The sequence below is a fragment of the Cryptomeria japonica genome, chromosome 5 (assembly GCF_030272615.1).
Source record: "Cryptomeria japonica chromosome 5, Sugi_1.0, whole genome shotgun sequence".
Lineage (NCBI taxonomy): Eukaryota > Viridiplantae > Streptophyta > Pinopsida > Cupressales > Cupressaceae > Cryptomeria > Cryptomeria japonica.
Window position 1 is genome coordinate 682,792,406 of NC_081409.1, and position 19,878 is coordinate 682,812,283.

Consider the following 19,878-nt stretch of genomic DNA (forward strand, 5'->3'; position numbering starts at 1 on the left):
CTCGTCTGAACAACGCAAACGGGATCGCATTTGGCACAGACGTTTTTCCTAGCATAGACGCGCCTGGCACAAACATAGACGCGCCTAACCAACATAGACGCGCTTGGCACCAGTATAGACGCGCCTCGACGTTTTTGGACATTTTTTACATTTCCTAAACATGCATTTATTGCGCTACCTATGATGCATTTATGACAACAATTAATGTGACAAAGTACAAGGAAGTTTTGTGGTACTTACCGGCTCTCCTACCTCTGCTGGCCTTTGAAATCGACGAACGCGATCAAATCTGTGCGCTAATGTCATTGCTGCTGACTACTCTCTGCTCTCTCTGCACTCTGATCTCTGAGATGTGTGGATGACAATGAGGATGTTTTCCTTTGTAGTCTATCTTATAGACTACCCTAGCCCTAGCCCTGGCCCTCGTCTCTCGAGTCAGTCTTCTTTATCCTATGACTCTGTCACTCTATTCTATCCGGTCAGTCCATTCTAGCCTTTATTTTTTATCGAGAGATTGTCTGCGATCTTTTCAGGCATTTTCATCCAATCTCTCGAGGGGGCATATCATTCCCATCTTGAAGCAACTTTGTATCAGTTCATATTATCTTTTTTGAAACAACGCGACAAGCTGCATTGTCTCAAAGGGGCAAAATGTAGACACCTAAAATTGTCATGTCTAATTAAATAAATATCTTTATTTATTTAATTACTTTAGCCTAATTCTTCTATTAATTAAATAAATCTTTATTTATTTAATTAATTCATTTATCCTCTTCTAGCCTTATTTCTCATTTAAATAAATACATTTATTTATTTAAATTATCTTTTTCCTAAATTAAATAAAAAAAAAATTTATTTAATTGATCCCACTTCTTCTATTAATTAAATAAATCTTTATTTATTTAATTAATTCATTAGTCTTTTCTACCCATGACACGTCATTCATCTCTTAATTCCTACACTACCTACCCGTTCATTATTTTATTATTTTCTCTACCTACCCTCTAATCATAGCCGACCTCTTTTACACCTCTCAATCTTATCCCTCCATTCCAAATAGTGTATTCTATATAAGGAGATGCTTCCTTCATTATCAAACCCTGGCTAATCAATTTATGCACTTGACTACACTACGCTTTTCGTAGGAGATCCTACTTGCAACCACATTCCGTTCTTTGTTGAGCTCTTGTGCACATAAAATCTGAAAGCAAATATATCAAGCAAGATCAATGGAGATAGGAAGAATGGATATTCAAACCCTATTGGACATGTGATGGTATAATCTTTGTGATTTCATTTGATTTGCATTGTCTTAGGTAATCTTCATATGTTATGGTGGATCTTTGTCGTTGTTAGGCTAGGGTTTTTGTGGTTGAATTCATTTAGTCTTTCAATATTGTTAATCCATTTTCACTATATACACATATAAGGACAAAAAAACATTGGTACAATAAAGTCACTCCCAACCTTACGCGCCTCACAATAAAGATTTCTTTTGCAATGACTTAAACTGATTGTTTTGAAGTTCTCTTCTCACTTTTGAACCTCCTCTACATATCTATTAAGTATCCATAACTCAAATCGGAGGCGCGCTAGGTCTTCATCTTTATGTGTTCTTCAATTATGCTTGCCATTTATCCCTTGAACGGGGAACTAATGTCCTTTATATATTTAGAAAACTGAATTTTTGGAAGAGACTTTCTAAGATCATTAAGGGTTTTCAAACCAAAAACTAATTAAAATGAACAATATTGTCTGTTCTTAAAAAACTGTATAGCAACTTCTATTTTTTCTTCCATTCTTATGCACATAATTATGGCCATTTCAATGTAAAACAGCCCTAAAAAACAAATGCAAAAGCTAGATTACCTAATTATTTTTGAGATTTTGACAAAGTTAACACCAAAGGCATTAAGATATATTGGCAAACAAATTAAACACCTATTTTTTTAGAAATCGAATGATAGAAGCCAAAAGTTTTGCTTAAAAAAAACCCGAGATTGAAATGGTACGCTAAATGAAATGGCTCATTGATAAACAAATAAGCACTTAGTACAATATTGTTTATATTTTTATATTGGAATAAGATTAAAAATAAAATTACATTGAACAACTATAAGCCAACAATAAACACAAGACTAGAAATGTAAACGACAGCAGTAGCAAGAGGAAATTGTTGCCATTACATAACATAAACGGCAGGGGAAAATTTGTGGAATGTAATATAACAAAGTTGTTGTTGCAAACCATAGAAATGAGACTCAGACTCAGCGCGGACTCAGCAAGGTTGACCCAACTCAAGACTCATGCAAAAAAAAAGTAAGACTTGGCAAAAGCTCGACAAGACAAGGCAAAAAACCAGTTTCTAGTGAGTCTCGCCCGAGTCCCTGGAGAGTCCTGAATCCTTGAGACTCGGGTAGGATCACTCGGCTCGGGACTCGCCAGGACTCGGTCTTGGAACTATGCTGCAAACATACAAAGATATAATGCATTTTCATCAAATTGCTTCGGAGAGGACAAAAATAACATTAATTTGTAGCAGTAATACGTGCAAGAACTATTTTTACATGATGCAACAAGGGAATCTTCACAATAACAACCTCAATTCACTGGCAGCAACAACATACCCAACAACTAGTATCACAACAACCTGCAACCAACAATGGCACACACCCTTCGAACAAAACCATAAGCATCAGTTCGATAGGCTCAGCCCTTTGTTCTTTAGCCTTTTTAGTAAGCAGATCTGCAAAAAAACATCTCAAACTCTCCAAGAAGAGTATAACATGATGTAGTAGAGAAAGGTAAGAGGCAATCTACCCCTCAACCATCTAGAACTGTACTTTAAGACTACAAATTGTATTTTTAAGTTTATTATTGGCATGCAAATTATCTTGGAGGTTTGTTGATAAACTCAACATTTAAGGGAAAGATTCCAACAAATTGTTTGAACTTCAATTTGGAGGGGCGGGGAGGTGCCAGAAAAGACAGCGGAGCAACGAAATTTGCAAATTAATTTGAGGATGACCCATCTGCAAGATTGGTTAAGGATATTGTGCCGGAAGGAGATACCAAGCAGAGTAGTTCTCCATGTCCAAACATGTCAGAAGAGGGCAGGAAGCAAGAAGAAAAGTGAACACCAAATAGTGCAAACATGAGAGAAAACAAAAGGCATGTTATAGTTACCAATAAGGACATGATAGTGGTGGATAAAAGAATTGAGACAGTTACCAATGGGTAGTATGACATGAAGAATTTTCATGCCAAAAGTTGAGATTGAGCATCCCCTTTGGACTTCCAAATTTGTAGAGTGAGCTTGTTTCATTTTGTCCTACTACATTTGCACCTCCATTTAGCATTGAGGTGAGGTGAGATCAAGATAGCGGGGAGAAGTTGATAATAAATAGTTTTAAGAGGTAAGTAGCAAAAGTTGCACTTATTGGGCCATCTCCAATCTTTCAAGTTAGAACGACAAGGGGGGAACAAGAGACAAAAGAGCTCAAAAAGAACCAAATGTCGGATTTGGAGAAGAGGTTGTTTGGCAATGGATGTCAAGTTGAACTGAGATTGAAGTTGTTGCCAAGACTTCTAGTTGAAAGTGATTAGATCCCATACGTCTCAAAATACTTGAATTCCCTTCTTAAAAAGATGCTTACTTTTAGAACTCTTAATAATGCCTAGGGGTTTTTTCCCTTGCTGAAATTGCAGCTCCATTTAGCATTGAGGTGAGGTGAGATCAAGATAGCAAGGAAAAGTTGATTATAAATAGTTTTAAGAGGATAGTAGTGGACGTTGCAATTATTGAGTCATCTCCAATCTTTCAAGAAGTTTGAATGGCAAGGGGAAATCAGGATACAAAAGAGCTCAGAAAGAACCAAATGTTGGATTTGGAGAAGAGGTTGTTTGGAAGTGGATGTCAAGTTGAAATGACATCAAAGTTGTTGTCAGGATTTCTAGTTGAAGTTGAAGGTGATTAGATCCCATGTCTTGAAATACTTGAATTCCCTTTTTAAAAAGATATTTACCTTTAGAACTCTTAATAATACCTAGGGGTTTTTCCCCTTGCTAAATTAGTCAATTCTATCATATAGAGGAGTTTGCAAAACTAAGGCCATGACTAAAGGATCGATCATACCATATCGGCTTCCTCGAAGTAGTTTGCCAAACTTGCCAATAATGAGAAGTAAATATCTATTATGCAAATAATACACTAGAACGTGTAAAAATAAATAAAGGAAACATAAACCAACAAGACTGATTACAAGATGGAGATAGAGATGATTTCTCCATTTAGTTCAGTATATACACATAATAGATGATTTCTTCTCTTCATTTCCTTTTCATATCATTTTTTACAACATTTCCCATTCTTTTAATATTTTTTATATTCCCACCCTCCCTTAATTGGTTATCATCTCCTTGCTTTGGTTTCTGTGGTTCCACCCCTCATTTGGCATCTCGAATGTATATATATGGATTAATGCAACCCTTTTCATCACTGTCTTTTCATAATGATGGATCACAAAGTGTGAACCAAAATTCGTGTAAATTTGCAAGTGCATAACTATTTTCCATTTATCAACATTTTTGGTTTTTTTTTAAAAGAGGGTTTTACGTACCCAAAACATTTTTGCAACCTCATTCAGAAGCACAAATCTAAGATAATACATCTTAAGCTAAGAGTAAAAGATTGAAAGGTATCTATTACCTAACCTAGACGCGTTTTTGCCCTGACTACGCTTTTGTATTTTTGCTACACTACTCCTAAAATGCATTAAATGTGCCATAAATGCAAAAATGTATAAAGCAAGGTTAGGGTACATACTGACTCACCCATGTCATCTGGCCGCTGGAATCATCGGACATAATCGAGTCTGTGGATCCTCTCTGCCATTCATAATAAACCTTGTTGCACAATTCACCTATGCACTTACCATTTATTCAGTAAAATCTCAACTTCATAGACTATGTTGGGCAGATAATGGGTGCAAAACTACTGAACAGCTGTTTAATTCAAACTGTTAAGATCTTGTCACAAGACCAATGAAATCAAACTCATATATCAAATGATGAACCAGAAATAAATTTCAAGAATCATATTCAATGAAGACCAAAAGCAAATTTACCTGAACATATAAAGACACAAAAACTTCTATCAAGATGTTTATGAAATACAGTGTGCATTTTTCAGCAAAGTGACAAATAAATGAAAGCAAAATCAACAAGCATTCCACGCAGCAATCAATTCAATTTTTTACTGATGCACTCAACCAACCAAAGAACAAGAGAAAATTAAAAAAACAAGTAAACTTCTGACACTTAAAAATGTTGTAACAGCTGAAAGACGGATGGAGTAGGCCTGCTGCATTGGACCATATTTTTTTAAAAGATGCAGAATTTTACACTAAAACCTCTTTGGAAAACAGCCTCCTTTTCAAGGCAAAGAAGACCATGAAGTACTCTAAAGGCATGATGCACATGTCAGCAGAGCCGAATAGCTCCCTGTATTTTTACAATCAGGCTTTCCAAAGTTTGGGCCATCAAAACACTTGGGCATGAGCATCTTTATATAAAACCCAGTTGCCATTCTGGGAGAGCAAATTTTCAATCCACAATCTACTTTGGAATTTGAAGCCTAACCCTGACAGACTAACTGGGGGATTGTCTGCAGAGTTAAACGTGGAGATCACTACTTCATATATAGGCCTGATTTATTCAAACACAAATTCCTTGGAAAACAGAATTCTTTTCAGCCCTTTAGGAAAAGATGGCCATAAACTACACTTTAGGCATTATTGGTAACAATAGGCTTTTAAAATATTGGACCCTTGATACGCTCCCACAAACCTACAGATAAATGCTATTTTCCAGAGAAACTAGAGCGTTTTCTCAACATATTCCAAAAGGAAATGAATTTTGTTCAAGCTAAGCATCTTTAGATACAACACAATTGCCATTCTGGCCAGGAAGTTTGGCATGGCCATAGTTTTCCCTGCATGGTGTTGCAAGAACCTTGAATATCATCTCTGGAAACCTGAGTAATATTCTGTGTACATTTTTCTTCATGATTGCATAGGCTTTCAGGATAAGGGCATTGCCTCTATTCACCAGAGACCAGCTATTGAGAAGCCCAATATCAGCTGATCCGACACAAGGAAATGCAGAAGACATTGAATAGTATTTAAAATCATACAGAGCTCTAGTTGATCAAGGATAGTCATTCTATATATGCTTATCAGTTAAATTGTTTGAAAAATGGATCTTTGGTAAAGGATCATTGTTAAAGGAGTATCACTACCATCTACCAGGCTCTTCCATAAACTGCCATTTTTTAAGACACTAAAATACCTAAAGCTAAGATGTAAATAATTTTGACTCTTCTGAATTATCATCTTTGGGAGCATTATGTTGATGTAAAGGACGTACTTTTGAAGGGCAGTCTTCTTGACACTGGCTTGCATTTGAAAAAATCTTTTATAATTCCATAGCTAAATAGTCTCAATTTGTAGAAGACAATCCAACTGATTCATGGAATATACAAGGAAAAAAATCATAAAATGTGAAACTGTGAAAGACTTGGCTATCATAGTCATCATTTGTGTTTTTGTGTGAACATGATATATCATATAGAGGAAAAAGAGAGAGCTTACATTTTATGTGTACTTTCGATTCAAAGGGCTTATAAATACCCACCATGTACAGAACGCAAATGGTTATAACAGCCTTCACTGCTATCAAATGATTCTAGACATACCCAACAAATATGTTTGCCACACTTACAATTGATATGATTACAACCTTCAGTTTTCTCAATTATGAAACCACAGGAAGAACACCTTTTGACATCTGCTTTGCCTTCGCACCATTCTTTGAGAGAAGCATCCGGGTCTTGTTTAAATTCTTTATACTTCTCACATGACAAATATGGATGATATTCTAAATGACAGCTGGTACACAACTCTACTGAACAATTTCCACAAACAAAGAGTTTTCCAGAACTGGATACCTCATATACAGATGGGCAATCTGGAGTGGTGCAGAACCTGTAGGTACCTTTACTGGAAGCTACAAATGCCCCAAGTGAAGATCGAAATAAATCATCCAATTGTTCAAACGAAAGCAAAGATCTTAGATCACAAATTAAAAACAATGAGTCACAATTTTCACATGCACAAGTAATTGGAAATCCCTCATGATGGCGCAGGGCTGAGTTACATTGGTCAACCAAGCATGACCTGCAAAAGGCATGCCCACATCCTTCAAGTCTATAACAGTCTTCAATATCACAGAAGCAAATAGGGCAATCATTTTCCCTTTCCTCAACTTCTTTTAGCATCTTATTCGTAGTTCCCTTTAAACTATTTGCAGTTTCAGTGATGACACACCCAGCTTTAGTTTTTGCCTCCCTGCTACCTTGTACAGACAAAACATGGCGCCTTGTGTCAAGGGTAAATTCTGCTTCAGGAATCAGTCTTTTAAGTCCAGATAAATCTACCCCGAACCTTTCAACAGTCTCCTTCATCAATCCATGTGGCACCCCTTCCCCTCTAAGGGATATCTCATGGTGTTTGTTTTCAAGAAGTAGCTTTAAACCATCTATGAGATCTGTGGCGGTTTTCTCATTCTTGTCAGATGGACCAAAAATTTTGATGCTAAGACTGCGCCTTTCAAATAAAATGTAAGTCTTATTAGTCTTCTGTTCCAAAGATCTTAGAAGCTGGATCCCTTCTCGAGTAAAAAGCAGTTGTATAGCTGCAGGATCCAGCCTATCATCCGTTACAACAGTTCCTTTTAGTAGTTCTTCCAAAGAAGATCTGCATTTTACAACAGCTTTCATTGTGTTTGATGATATTTTCAACTTGTAGCATCCATACTCAGACTTGTTCAAGATTATCTTCAACCCTATAAAGCGAATAGTTAGAAGTCAGACTACTGCCAGAATTGGAATAACAATGAAAAATGTAAAAGTCGGTTAATACAAAGACATCATTCACATTTCCTACATAGCACTTATTTACAGTGCAAGCTAACATGCAAAACACCAATATTATTGAATAAATTTTTCAATGTTTACAACATCTGCTTGAAAAAAAATGATAGTAGACTTTTGCTGAGAATAATGTATGAAATTAAGACAAGAAACAGTTACCACTACTCTACCAGTTGCTCTAATGAATCACTCTTACCTCCTGACAAATAAATATAATTCCTTAATAGTAACTACATTTGGACAAGGTCCTAAATTGCCATCTTACTAGTACGCATGTCAAACTGATCATAACTACCTGTAGTAGCAGCCACATCTGTGCAAGTCATTTGCATGCATACCATAATAATAGCGACTGGTTCTAAGGTTGGTAGTTATTCCTAACTACTGACTGCAATGCATAATTGTTCACCAAACTAACAAACAACTTGAGTAATCTTTTATGATGTTATTGACATGAAGAAATCCGATTATCCAAACTTTCAAGCTGACAATCTGTGATAATATGGCAGTCCATCCTTGACAGGTAATTCCTGATTTCTTGAATGAGAATTCTCTCTATTATCCTTGACAGGTAATTCCTGATTTCTTGAATGAGAATTCTCTCTATTGAGGGAATAGGGAAGAGATCCTCAGACTTGAACACTCAAGGATGGAAGTGACATAATTAACAGAATAATGGATACCCAGCAGTCTCCCTACAAGAAGCAAAAGTCCTTCATAACTGGCAACTGAATGGTAACTCCAAGCACTCCTGCTAACATGCAGACATGGAAACACAACCAGTGATGTGGGGTTTCAATAGGAAAGGGAGTAGGTGCAAACATATATCTCGATACAAGGGGATATATTAGGTTGGTTGAAGAATTTAGAATTTTCCAGAATCCTCTCAAACATAGATTAGCTACTTTTGCTTGCCATGGCATTTTATACATTACAGGTCATTTTAATCCATTATTAAACTTACCATCCCTACTTCTTGATACAGGGGGTATATTGGGTTGGCTGAAGATTTTTCGAATTTGCCAGAGTCCTCCCAAACACAGATTAACATCCTTTACTTACCATGGCACTTTATACATGTCAGTTTTGTGCACTAGGTGAAGCATGCCAGTTAATATAAATTCCAATGTTTTATGTTTCACTACAATTGATATGTGTATATTATTACATGTGTGTATACATATATGTGTAAATTATTATGTTACGTGTGTGTGTGCGTGTTTTATATATATATATATAAGTATACATATAACATAAAAAATATACAAATATGTGTGTGTGTATTAGTGTTACAAGACTCTGCAAGATTTGCTGAGTCTTGCCAAGTTCCGAGGCGAGTCAGTCTTGCAAGGTCTACGCACCTTTGGACTCAGTCTCGCCGAGTCTGCCCAAGGCTGGCAGAGTCTCGGCAGACTTGCTGAGTCCTTGTTCTCCCAGCAACTTCCAAAAGTCACAAAAAAAAATAAAAAATGAGGAGTTTAAGAGAAAAGTGAAAGACTTCTATTTGTTTCCCCAACCCCTAAAAGTCATTCTTATTGTTTTCAAGCACGAGGAGGAGAGAAAGACAATGCTTTGAGCAAAAATAGCATGCCATTGAAGAAAATACCAGCAGGTTGATTGAAGATCATTTGGGCAGGTTAGTAGCTTGCATTGACATATTTAGAGGATCTCAAGAAGGATTTGGCGGAGACCACAACTAACTTGGAGCTGCATTTCTTCATTTTTGGAGCAAATTTGAAGAGGTAAGTTAATATTTATTTGTTGTTTATTTTTTTTTATTTCAAACTTCCATTTTTTGGTACATTTGTTTTATTTTATCCCATTTTAGGTTAATGGGAAAAAAGGAACCCTAGCTATCAAATAATCAAACCCTAGCTGGTTTTTATTTTTTTCCCTTAATTCTTTAGCTGCAAACCCTCATTGTTCTTGTTTTTTTGTTTTTTTTTTAATTCAATTAGAAAATGTAAATGTTAATTTTTTATCATTTATAATTTATTGCAACTTACCATTCATTTATATATATTGATCCAAAATTTGAAGTATAATGTCTACCCCAGTTAGGAAGGATCTTGCTTGGAAACATGCCATCTGCAAGACAAAAAAAGGTGAAACAACATGTTTCCATTACAAAATAAAATATAATGGCAGAGGTATTAATCGATTGAAGTATCATCTTGCACAAATACCAATGCATGATGCTAATTCATGCACATTAGCACCCATTGGTGTTGTATGTTAAATACAAATGCAAATAGAGGCTTTTGAAGAGAAAAAAGAATTAAAAAGGAAGCAAAGGGAAAAAATGGCAAACATTGGTGGAGAAACCTCTTCAATTCCTCCATTTCCTAGTAGTGGTAGTGTGAGTGTGAGTAATGGGCCTTAGAGCCGTATAAATAAATCCCAATTAGATTCATATTTTGCTCCACATATGACTCCAATCACTTGAGAATAAGGGCAAGTACGCTGCAAAAAGTGCAACTGGCAATTTTTTATTCTACTGCACCATTCCATTCCATGCAGTAAAGTATTCACTATTATTTTTGTTTTAAAATACATAATTTCATTTCTCTGTCTTGATTTTTTTGTTTTCAAGACTTGAGAGTTTTTGGCATTTAAGCTTTTAATTTTAAAGTTTATTACTTATTTTGTTTATATAATTTGTTTTAGGTCTCCTTATTGGCAAAACATGATAGACGCCATTACTGTTTGTGGTGTGGGGTTCAAAGCCCCTAATGATGAGAAGATAAAAGGTGTCATTTTGTCTCAAAAGGTGGCTGATGTCAAAGCCACAATTGATGAGCAGTGTGAGATATGGACAAGCAAAGGTTGCACCATCATGACGAATGGTTGGACTTGTTGTGACCTATTTCACACATCACCCCATTGCAAATGGGGACCCCTTGTTTTTGCTTTTTAGGGTTTTGCCTTGGCGTCGCAACTGCTAATCACCAGTTTTTTCACAATAAGGAGTTAATGGTCATCCAAGTTAGTTAAGGAAATCATGCTTGGAACCGTGTTTGAACACCATCAAAATGCTTAGAAGGCCCGAAGGACAAAAAAGACAACTGCTTAGGGTCAATTCTGACAACTTCCTATTTTTGTGGGATTATACTTTTTTGCTTTTTGGCACTTTTGGGACCAATCGAGGAAGCAGCTTTTTCGCCTTATTTTTTGCTTTTTTCAACTTTTTGGAAAGTTGACCTAGGATTGGGTCACTCAGGTCATGGCAACAAGGTTCCTGTGTTCGAAATGAAAAGTTTGTATCTTCGAGTATGAAAAGAAAGGGAAAATCATCTAGGCCACGCGTTGATCTAGAAGTTCCAAACAAATATGGTGATGAGCAAGAAAATCCATCTAAGTGTCCATGGCAAAGAAAACTTTCTAAATGGAGATGACCTTTCTCAAGTCAATATGAAATCCGTCATGGCAAAGTTGGGCGTGTCTTGAGAATCGCAAAGTCCGCCATGCCATATGTTGAAAATGTCCAAGACATGCTCAACTCCACCAAGAAAATGTCCAAGAGAATGTCCAAGAGAATTCCAAAAAAATGTCCAAGACAGATCCAAGTCCACTATGGGGAAAAGACAATGTCCAAAGCACAATGAAGTCTGCCAAGAAATGGCTTGCCACACATGAAGTCCGCCAAGGCATGATGGAGATGTCCTGACAACACGCAAACTCCGCCCATTATGGAAAGAACAATGTCTTGTGCCATCCTAAATTCCGCCCACCTTCCTAGCAAAAATGGCTTAAGGAAGAGTAAGCTTCGTCCATAGTAGAGAAAGAAATGGCTTAAGGAAGGCTAAAGGCTAAAGTCCACTCAAGAAAGGCACAATTTGGCCTAACATGTGACAACATCCACCCCCTCCAAAAAGAAATGTCTTGACTAAGTGCCAAGTCCACTATGATGGAGATGGCAATGTCCTATGCCATATTAAAGTCCGCCTAGAAGAAAAATGGGAAATGTCCCAAGGCATCATGAACTCCGCCCAAGCATGAGGTAAAATGTCTTGATCAAGCATGAACTCCGCCCACATTGGCATAAAGACACATCAAGTCCGCCTCGACACTTAGAAGAAATTGGCATGACAAGTGGTCAAGTCCACCCACGAAGTAAGTTTTGCATGAAATCACACAAATATGCCAAGAGGAAACAAAAAAAGGCAAAGTGTGGAGTTTTCCACAACAAAAGAGTCAAATTTTGAATGTGTTGGAAAGGAAATAGGAAGAATGAAGAAATATGAAGAAGAATAAAGAGGAAAAGTAAAGAGGAAATGAATAAAATCCTTGTCCAAGGATGGAGTTTGTCCTACTTAACACAACCCAAATTCAGAATTGAAGGCAAATCCACAGGCAAAGTTCGTCCGAGCATAGAGATGGTCAAAATCTTGGCTAAAGTTGAAAAGTCTGCATGAAGGTGTTACAAAATGATATTGAATTAGCCAAAATTTGACGAAGTATGGGAAATACTTCACAGAGAAAATTCCAATTTCCTCCATTGTGGCGAAAGCACAGAGGAATTCTTCTCCAAATTCAAGGCACTTGAAATAATTTCAGGGTATCAAGAAAGAAAAGTCCTCGAACTTGATGAAAATATAGGAAAGAATTTCGGACTTCTTGGGGGATTTCATCTACAATCCCAGACCTATTGAAGCAATCAAGGCAACTTCTTGAGCGATTTCATCTCCTGAAGAATTGAAGACAAGCTCCCAATCAGAATCAAATAGTAACAAGAAGAATATTCCAAACAAATTTCCATACATAGAAAGTTTCTTGAAAAAAATTGGAGAATTCAAAGGAATAACATCAATCCGGTTCAAGCAGGAGGAATTTCAAAGCAATCAGGAAAGAAAATCTTAATACCTTCAAGTACAGACATTTGCTACAAGGGAAGACTTCCAGACCTCAAAGATTCAAATACAAGTGAGAAGAAGAGATCAAAATCTCGAAAGGAATCCAAGATCAAAGCTAGGAAGAAGCAAGCACAAAGGACAGAGTCATCAACAAGGAAAGATATTCTAAGGCAAGTACGTGGAAGAAAAACAAAGTGACCAAGGAGGACATCCAACACGCTGAGGTGTCACCTTGTCATCTTCCAACCAATTAGATTGTTCCAAGTTCAATGAACCTGTCTTATCCACAGAGGCTTCTAGAAGGCACATTCCACAATGCAACAACTTTCTATTTTATTATTGGTTTATATTTAGCAGATGGACAAGTGTCCCCAAATGTAATTTTCTCATTGGTCGAGGGGTAGTTCGTTGTGACAAACCCTAATTAGGGTTTTATTTTGTAATCTCGACCATTCATTCGAAATCAATCCTAGCCATTGAATTGTAGTTGAAGAGCCTATAAATTGAGCTCGCCCCTCATTTGTAAAACATGGGAGCATGTTGCAAAACATGTTCAGATAAGCAAATTATTGTTTACAATTGCCAAAGTAATAAGTAATGCATTGTTCAAATTGATGGTGATTACTTCTCTTATTTTTGAGTTTGCATGGTTCTTATCCCTCACCATAGCTTAGATTTTATTTCATATATGTTAGACAAATGCAAGACCTGATAAGTTTTTATTTATGGTGAATCTTCCGCTCATACTTTTGATGAAAAGATGATTTTTGTTCATTGTGTAAAGTTAGTCTAAGCCTACTTTGTGGATGCTTAACTTCTATCTAGATAAATATTGTTCAATTTCATGGTAGTTATTCATAATGTGAAAATCATAAGCACATCCCTTGAAGATTACACCCGCTTTGCGTAGTTGTCCTAGCATGGAGAAGCAAAGCGTGGTTATTGGTTTCACCTAGTCAATACCGTCTCTTGAATTCTTAGAAATAGATTAGAACTTCTAAACCCTTATCTCCTTTTCAATTTTCTTGAATTCCATGATCTAAGACCCAAATGATGAGTTTCATTGTCTAGACCTTCATTGTGAATTGAACAAACCAAGCGTAAGTCTCTTTGTGTACTACTCGCATATCACAACGCCCATTGAGCTTATCCACACGTCAGGACTAAACAAAAGAAACCTTGGAATCGCCATATGATCTTCTCGCAATCTTACCATACATGGTGATTTTGTTCAAGAGAGGATAGAGTGTCTTTGGACATTTTATTCTGTGTTCGGTGGGTAATAAAACACACACCAACAGGACTGACCAGAGAAATATTACATTGCTGAACTTTCTTGTTTCTTCCTCAGATAATTGTATTTTGTAAAGTCCATTGATTTAGTGTTCAAGAATTTTTATTTTTATTTTACTGAAGCGCTGATTGTTTTCTTTCTCAAGTGGCACAATGTTCTTGAAGTCAATTGATGCTTCAAGAACACAAAAAATGCTAAGTTTCTTTGTGGGGCCTTGGAGGAAGTGTTGGTCGATGTGGGTGACAAGAACGTAGTACAAATAGTCACAGATAATGCAGCAAATTATGTTGCTGCTGGTAGACTTCTTATGAAGAGGCACCCCACCTTATTTTGGAACTCTTGCGCTACTCACTGCCTTGACCTCATATTGGAAAATCTTGGCAAAATTCCCTGGATCAAAACATTTATAGAGCATGCAAGAAATATTTGTAAATAGATATATAATCATACTTGGGTCCTTAACCTTATGAGGAATTTCACAAATAAGAAAGAGTTGGCACGTTCAAGATTCACCCGCTTTGCCACCAATTTTATCACGACGCAATCCTTACTCTAGTCCAAGGCTGCTTTGAGATGCATGTTTGTAGGTAAGGAGTTGTCTAATTCATCATATGCAAAGACCACTGCAGCGATTGATGTTGTTTATCGGGTTTTTGATGTCCATGCTTTTTGGCAACTAGCCAAGGAGATTGTGCAGGTAGCTTTCCATTATATTTTTGTTCTTATTTCCATTTCATTTTCTTTTTTTTGTTCACACTTATTTCTGTTCATTGTTAAAGATTTAACTTAATGTTTCACAATGATTGCAATTCACCAAGCCTCTAGTTGTCCTCCCACAAGTTGTCAATGGAGAGAAGCCCACAATGGGCTACATATATGAGGGCTTGGACAAGGAGGAAGCCATTAGATCTATTTATTCAGTGGATGAGGCAGTATGGTTCCATATGGAACATCATTGATCGGCGATGGCACAATCAACTTCATAGGCCTTTACATGCAATTGCCTACTGCCTTAATCTGGCATTCCAATTTCGTTGAGATTTTAAGGCCAATGAAGAGGTAATGTGGGCTCTACACAGTTGTAGAGCAAATGTCATCTGATTCATTAGTTGGAGCACACATAGTCCATGAGATAGAGATGTTCAAGAATGCATAAGGAGACCTCTTTGCACAAGACTTACGGAAGCAAAATTGGACACTAATGCAGCTAGGTAATAAACTTTTCTATCTTTTACCATTTTACGTTAATTAACTCAAAGATACATAATAGAATTGATTTTTTTTCTCACAATAAATGGCTGATGTTTGGTGCTAAGGAGCCGAATCTACAAAGGACTACAGTTCGTATCTTGAGCCAACCCTGTAGTGCTTTAGGATGTGAGCACAATTGGAGTATGGTTGAGCATATACACTTCAAAAAGCGCAATAGATTGTCAGTGCAAAGGTTGAATGATCTTGTGTATGTTCATTACAACCTTCACTTCCATCATAAACAAATCTTGGGCATCGATGCATCTCCTATCACTTTCGAGGAGGTTGATCCACAATTAGAGTGGATCACTGAGAGTGATGATCCTATCTTCAGCGATGATGAATTGGCATGGGTTGATCAGGTGGATGGAGAGGCAGTAGCAGTAGCCATCGCAGAGGAAGTTGAAGCATGAGGAGACTGTTGTGCGAATCGCACACCCATCCCCGTCTTGGACAGGGACCCCCCAGTTTGTGCCTTTCAGTCTTTGTGGAAGAGGAAGAGGATATGAAGGGTCAAGTTGGTGAGTGATGGAGTCTGGAATGTCATCTTGATCTTCAAATGCCCTGAAATTTGGCTGTCTGGAATGTCCTGATCCTGAAATTTGACTAAGTCTGGAAAACTGAGGAATCCTCCAAAATCTAGAATTTGCAATATAACTCCTGGAGGTCCGAAACCACTCTCAAACATCCTGAAAGTATATATGGAATATAACTTAAAGTATAAGAAAGAAGAAAGATATAAGGAAATGTTATATTCCATAAAATGATCGTTCGGCGAGATCTTGACAAACTCGCCCAAGTGCCCAAGCTCGCACTTCTTGAGGAAAAAGTTTAAAATCGCCAATTTCGGACCCTGGGGCTAAAATGTGAAAAGGTTCAAAAGTTGCCAAAAGCCCCCAGAGGTCCGAATTTCACTTAAGTCCTCCAATTTCAGACCCTGGGGCTAAAATGTGAAAAGGTTCAAAAGTTGCCAAAAGCCCCCAGAGGTCCGAATTTCACTTAAGTCCTCCAATTTCGAACCCTGGGGCAAAAACTGGAAAATGTTGAAATGTTGCAAAAAGACCCTTTAGGTCCGAATTTCACTTAAAGTGTCCAATTTCGGACCCTGGGGCCAAATTCAAAATTTCCCAAAAGGTGCTTTAGGTCCGAAAATGCTTTAAAAGTTGCAAGAAGCCCCCAGAGGTCCGAATTTCACTTAAGTCCTCCAATTTCGAACCTTGGGGCCGAAACTTAAAAATGGGGAAAAGTTCCAAAAAGCCCCCAGAGGTCCGAATTTCACTTAAAGCATCCAATTTCGGACCCTGGGGCCGAAATTCAAAGTTGTATAAATTTGCAAAAAAGGTGGTCTAGGTCCGAAAATGCCTCCAATTCGCTAAAAACGCTTAAAACTCCGAAATTCGCCAAAAGGCGTTAAAAATCACGAAAACTCCAAATTGGCAAAAACGATGAATGGTCCGAAGTTTACTTAAAAATCCACAAAAAGCGTCAGAGGTCCAAAATGCTTTATTTTGGCGAAAACTCCAAACGATCCGAAATTCGCCATAGAGCCCAAAGTCACAACACGTATAAGGCAAATACAAGGGATTCGAGATTGGCAAAGTCTCCCATTTCTCCAAAAATTGCAGCGCAGTAAGTACATTAGGCAACAAAACGTGAAAAAACGCGGAGTTCGTAATTTAGAAGATGGAGACGTGAAGTTTAAAGTCTGCAAACCCCCCTCCCCCATTCTCCGAAATTCACCTGAAAGGACATGAGTGTTAGGATTTTAAAATTTGCATAGGCTCTTCAAACCTCCAGAATCGTGCTATAAGAAGTTTTTAAAACGCCATAAACCCATTCAAAACGCCCAAGACTCCAAAGGTAAAATCACGCAAAAGTAAATCGCCCAAACACTATCAAGACCAAGGATCAAATTTCACATTCGAAGAGAAAGGAGAAGCATTTTCAAGATACATCTCACAAAGAGCTTCTCAAGCCAGACGTCGTAATTAAATTTAATATTCATTAAATTAATTAATTTAATGAAGTGAAATTGATCGTTCGCAGGTCGCAGGACATCATTAGAGAACCGAGAGAAAAACCTGAAACGCAAATCGAAGAAGGATCGCAATCAAGACCAAGCGCTGAAGACTGGAAAAGAAAAAGATGTGCGAACACGCTGCAGGAGCGCGAGAGCAACCAAACATTGGGAATCGTGTCGCTGAACAAAGATGAAGTCCACCGGCAAGATTGAAGGCAAAAAGCAAAAGAACACTCAGTCTATGCATTCTCAAGAAATTGCACAGCTGGATTTAAGTCCAGAAATTCGGTTTTAAAACTGAAACTACTTTATTGTAAACTGCCTATGGGTCCCGGACAAGATATTTTTGTGGATAACTATTCCCAACCACCAAGAAGATTGGATAGACCTGAATTAAAGCCAAATAGTGGCAGGTAGTTGAGATAGTTGCTGGTTGGATAACTAAGAATTAATTCGACATGGGTTAAAGCTGCCAGCTTCTGGAAGGCAGATCAGGACCCTTAGATGTAGTCCATCCTAGCCTTCGATTCAAAATTGTAATATCTATAAAAGGCAGAGGCCTTTCTTTTGTAAAGGGTTAGATGGTTAGACAGTTAGAGATTGTTGGATAGTTAAACTCTGGTGAGAGAGTTAGATTTTAGAGTTAGAATAGGTTAGATTTTAAGCAATAGCATAGAAATGCTGCAGAAATTGTTGTAATAGGCAGCTGAAATCAATATATAGACATTGATTTGGTGTTTATTGTCTTGTTTTCATCCTGTTTGCATGGTTTCTCTCAACATTTTAGATAGATCTTTCTATTTTGGGTGTGCAAGTATTTGATAGATTCAGGCTCATACCATTGAGGATATATTGATTGTGTATCCTTTTGTATGGTTAACCTGAGCCTTTAATTGTGCTTAGTTCAATTGCAGGTGTTCGTCTGAGCTGCCCTAGAATTGGGTGCTTAGTCGTGTGTCTCCAATCTGAAAATCTTCCAAGTCCCTTTGAAGATTGCACCATTCCTGCAAGGTTGTGAGCTATTCTGGCCAAGCAGGAATTGGTTATGTTGAATCCGTCTACCCGCGTACCCGTGTTGTTAGTTTTAGATCTCCTAACCCTTTCCTTTTGCTCTTTATTGTGTAATTCGAGAATCACAGCAAACCAGTTTGTTGCAAATCGTAAGTCCCCTTGTGTTTCCAGCAAAAACACATCAAACCACTGAGTAGTCCCGCAGTCAAGACCTGACAATCAAAACCTTGAGGTCGTCCCCTTTGATCAAACCAAAAAACGGCATTAGGGACTTCCTTATCTCAAGAGAGGATAGGATACTCAGCTGGTTATTCTATTCTGCGTTGGCCGTATGGAGTTTTCAGCAATGCAATTTCAGACACGTCAACAGAGACCCATTGGAAGAGGATGATAATGTCGATGTCACTGTGCCTGAGTCTGAGCTTGAGCCTGAGCCTAAGACATAGGCAGATATCATGGCAGCAACATCATCCAAGATCTATCTTAGGCGCACACGTAGTGTTAAGACATGGACCAGCTAGGACTTGAACCTAGGACCTTCCATACGCTGCTGGAGTGCTCTACCACTGAGCTACTGGCCCTCTTAGACCAGTCCATCGTCGGTCCAGGTGTGGCTTATTTCCAACACCAACACCCCCCCTTAAGCCACACCTCTCATGTGCTTGAGGCTCCTAGCCTGGACCTGGCTCTGATACCATGTTGAGACATGGACCAGCTAGGACTCGAACCTAGGACCTTCCATACGCTACTGGAGTGCTCTACCACTGAGCTATTGGCCCCTCTTGGACCAGTCCATCGTCGGTCCAGGTGTGGCTTATTTCCAACACCAACACGTAGGAGGGTCGAGGTGCCAAGTGATATAGGCTCCTTTGAGCAATAGACTTCTAGCTTTTATTTTGATATTTGTTTGGAACTTTTGATGCCATGGATTTCATATATATATATATTGTGTTATTTCCTTCAACTAAAATTTGTGTTTATGCTTATGTGATCAATGTATACTTGTTTATGTGTTCAAAGTAGCTTCTATTTCATGAGATTATTGTGTATTTAATGTTTTTTTATTTAAGGGTGCATTAAACACGTTTTAAATTCTTAGAAATCTCTAAATTTCTTGGGTTTTACAATTTGTTGAGTCTTTGTCGAGTTTGGGCATCAAGTCCAAGTCCAAAATTAGCTTGCCAAGTACGAAGTGAGTTCGGGTCTTGTAACACTATTATATATATATATATATATATATATATATATATATATGCATTTTTATATACATACATATATATATATATATATATATGCATTTTTATATACATACATATATATATATATGTATGCAAATTCTATATGTATGTATATACACACACATATACACATTTATATATATATAGATAACATAATAATAATACACACATACACGGCTTGTCTGAGCTAATCTAGATGTGAAGAGGGTGAAAGATATTGT

General features: G+C 37.5%; 1 protein-coding gene across 1 annotated transcript in view; it reads right to left on the reverse strand.

The window, feature by feature from the left end:
* Positions 1–6,560: 6,560 nt before the first annotated feature.
* LOC131040729 (ATP-dependent RNA helicase DEAH11, chloroplastic) overlaps positions 6,561–19,878 on the reverse strand; it is a 72,868-nt gene continuing 59,550 nt past the window's right edge. The window contains exon 3 of the mRNA XM_057973680.2: positions 6,561–7,902. Within this exon, the coding sequence (XP_057829663.2) occupies positions 6,680–7,902 (1,223 nt within the window). The 3' untranslated portion in view covers positions 6,561–6,679. The remainder of the gene's footprint in view (positions 7,903–19,878) is intronic.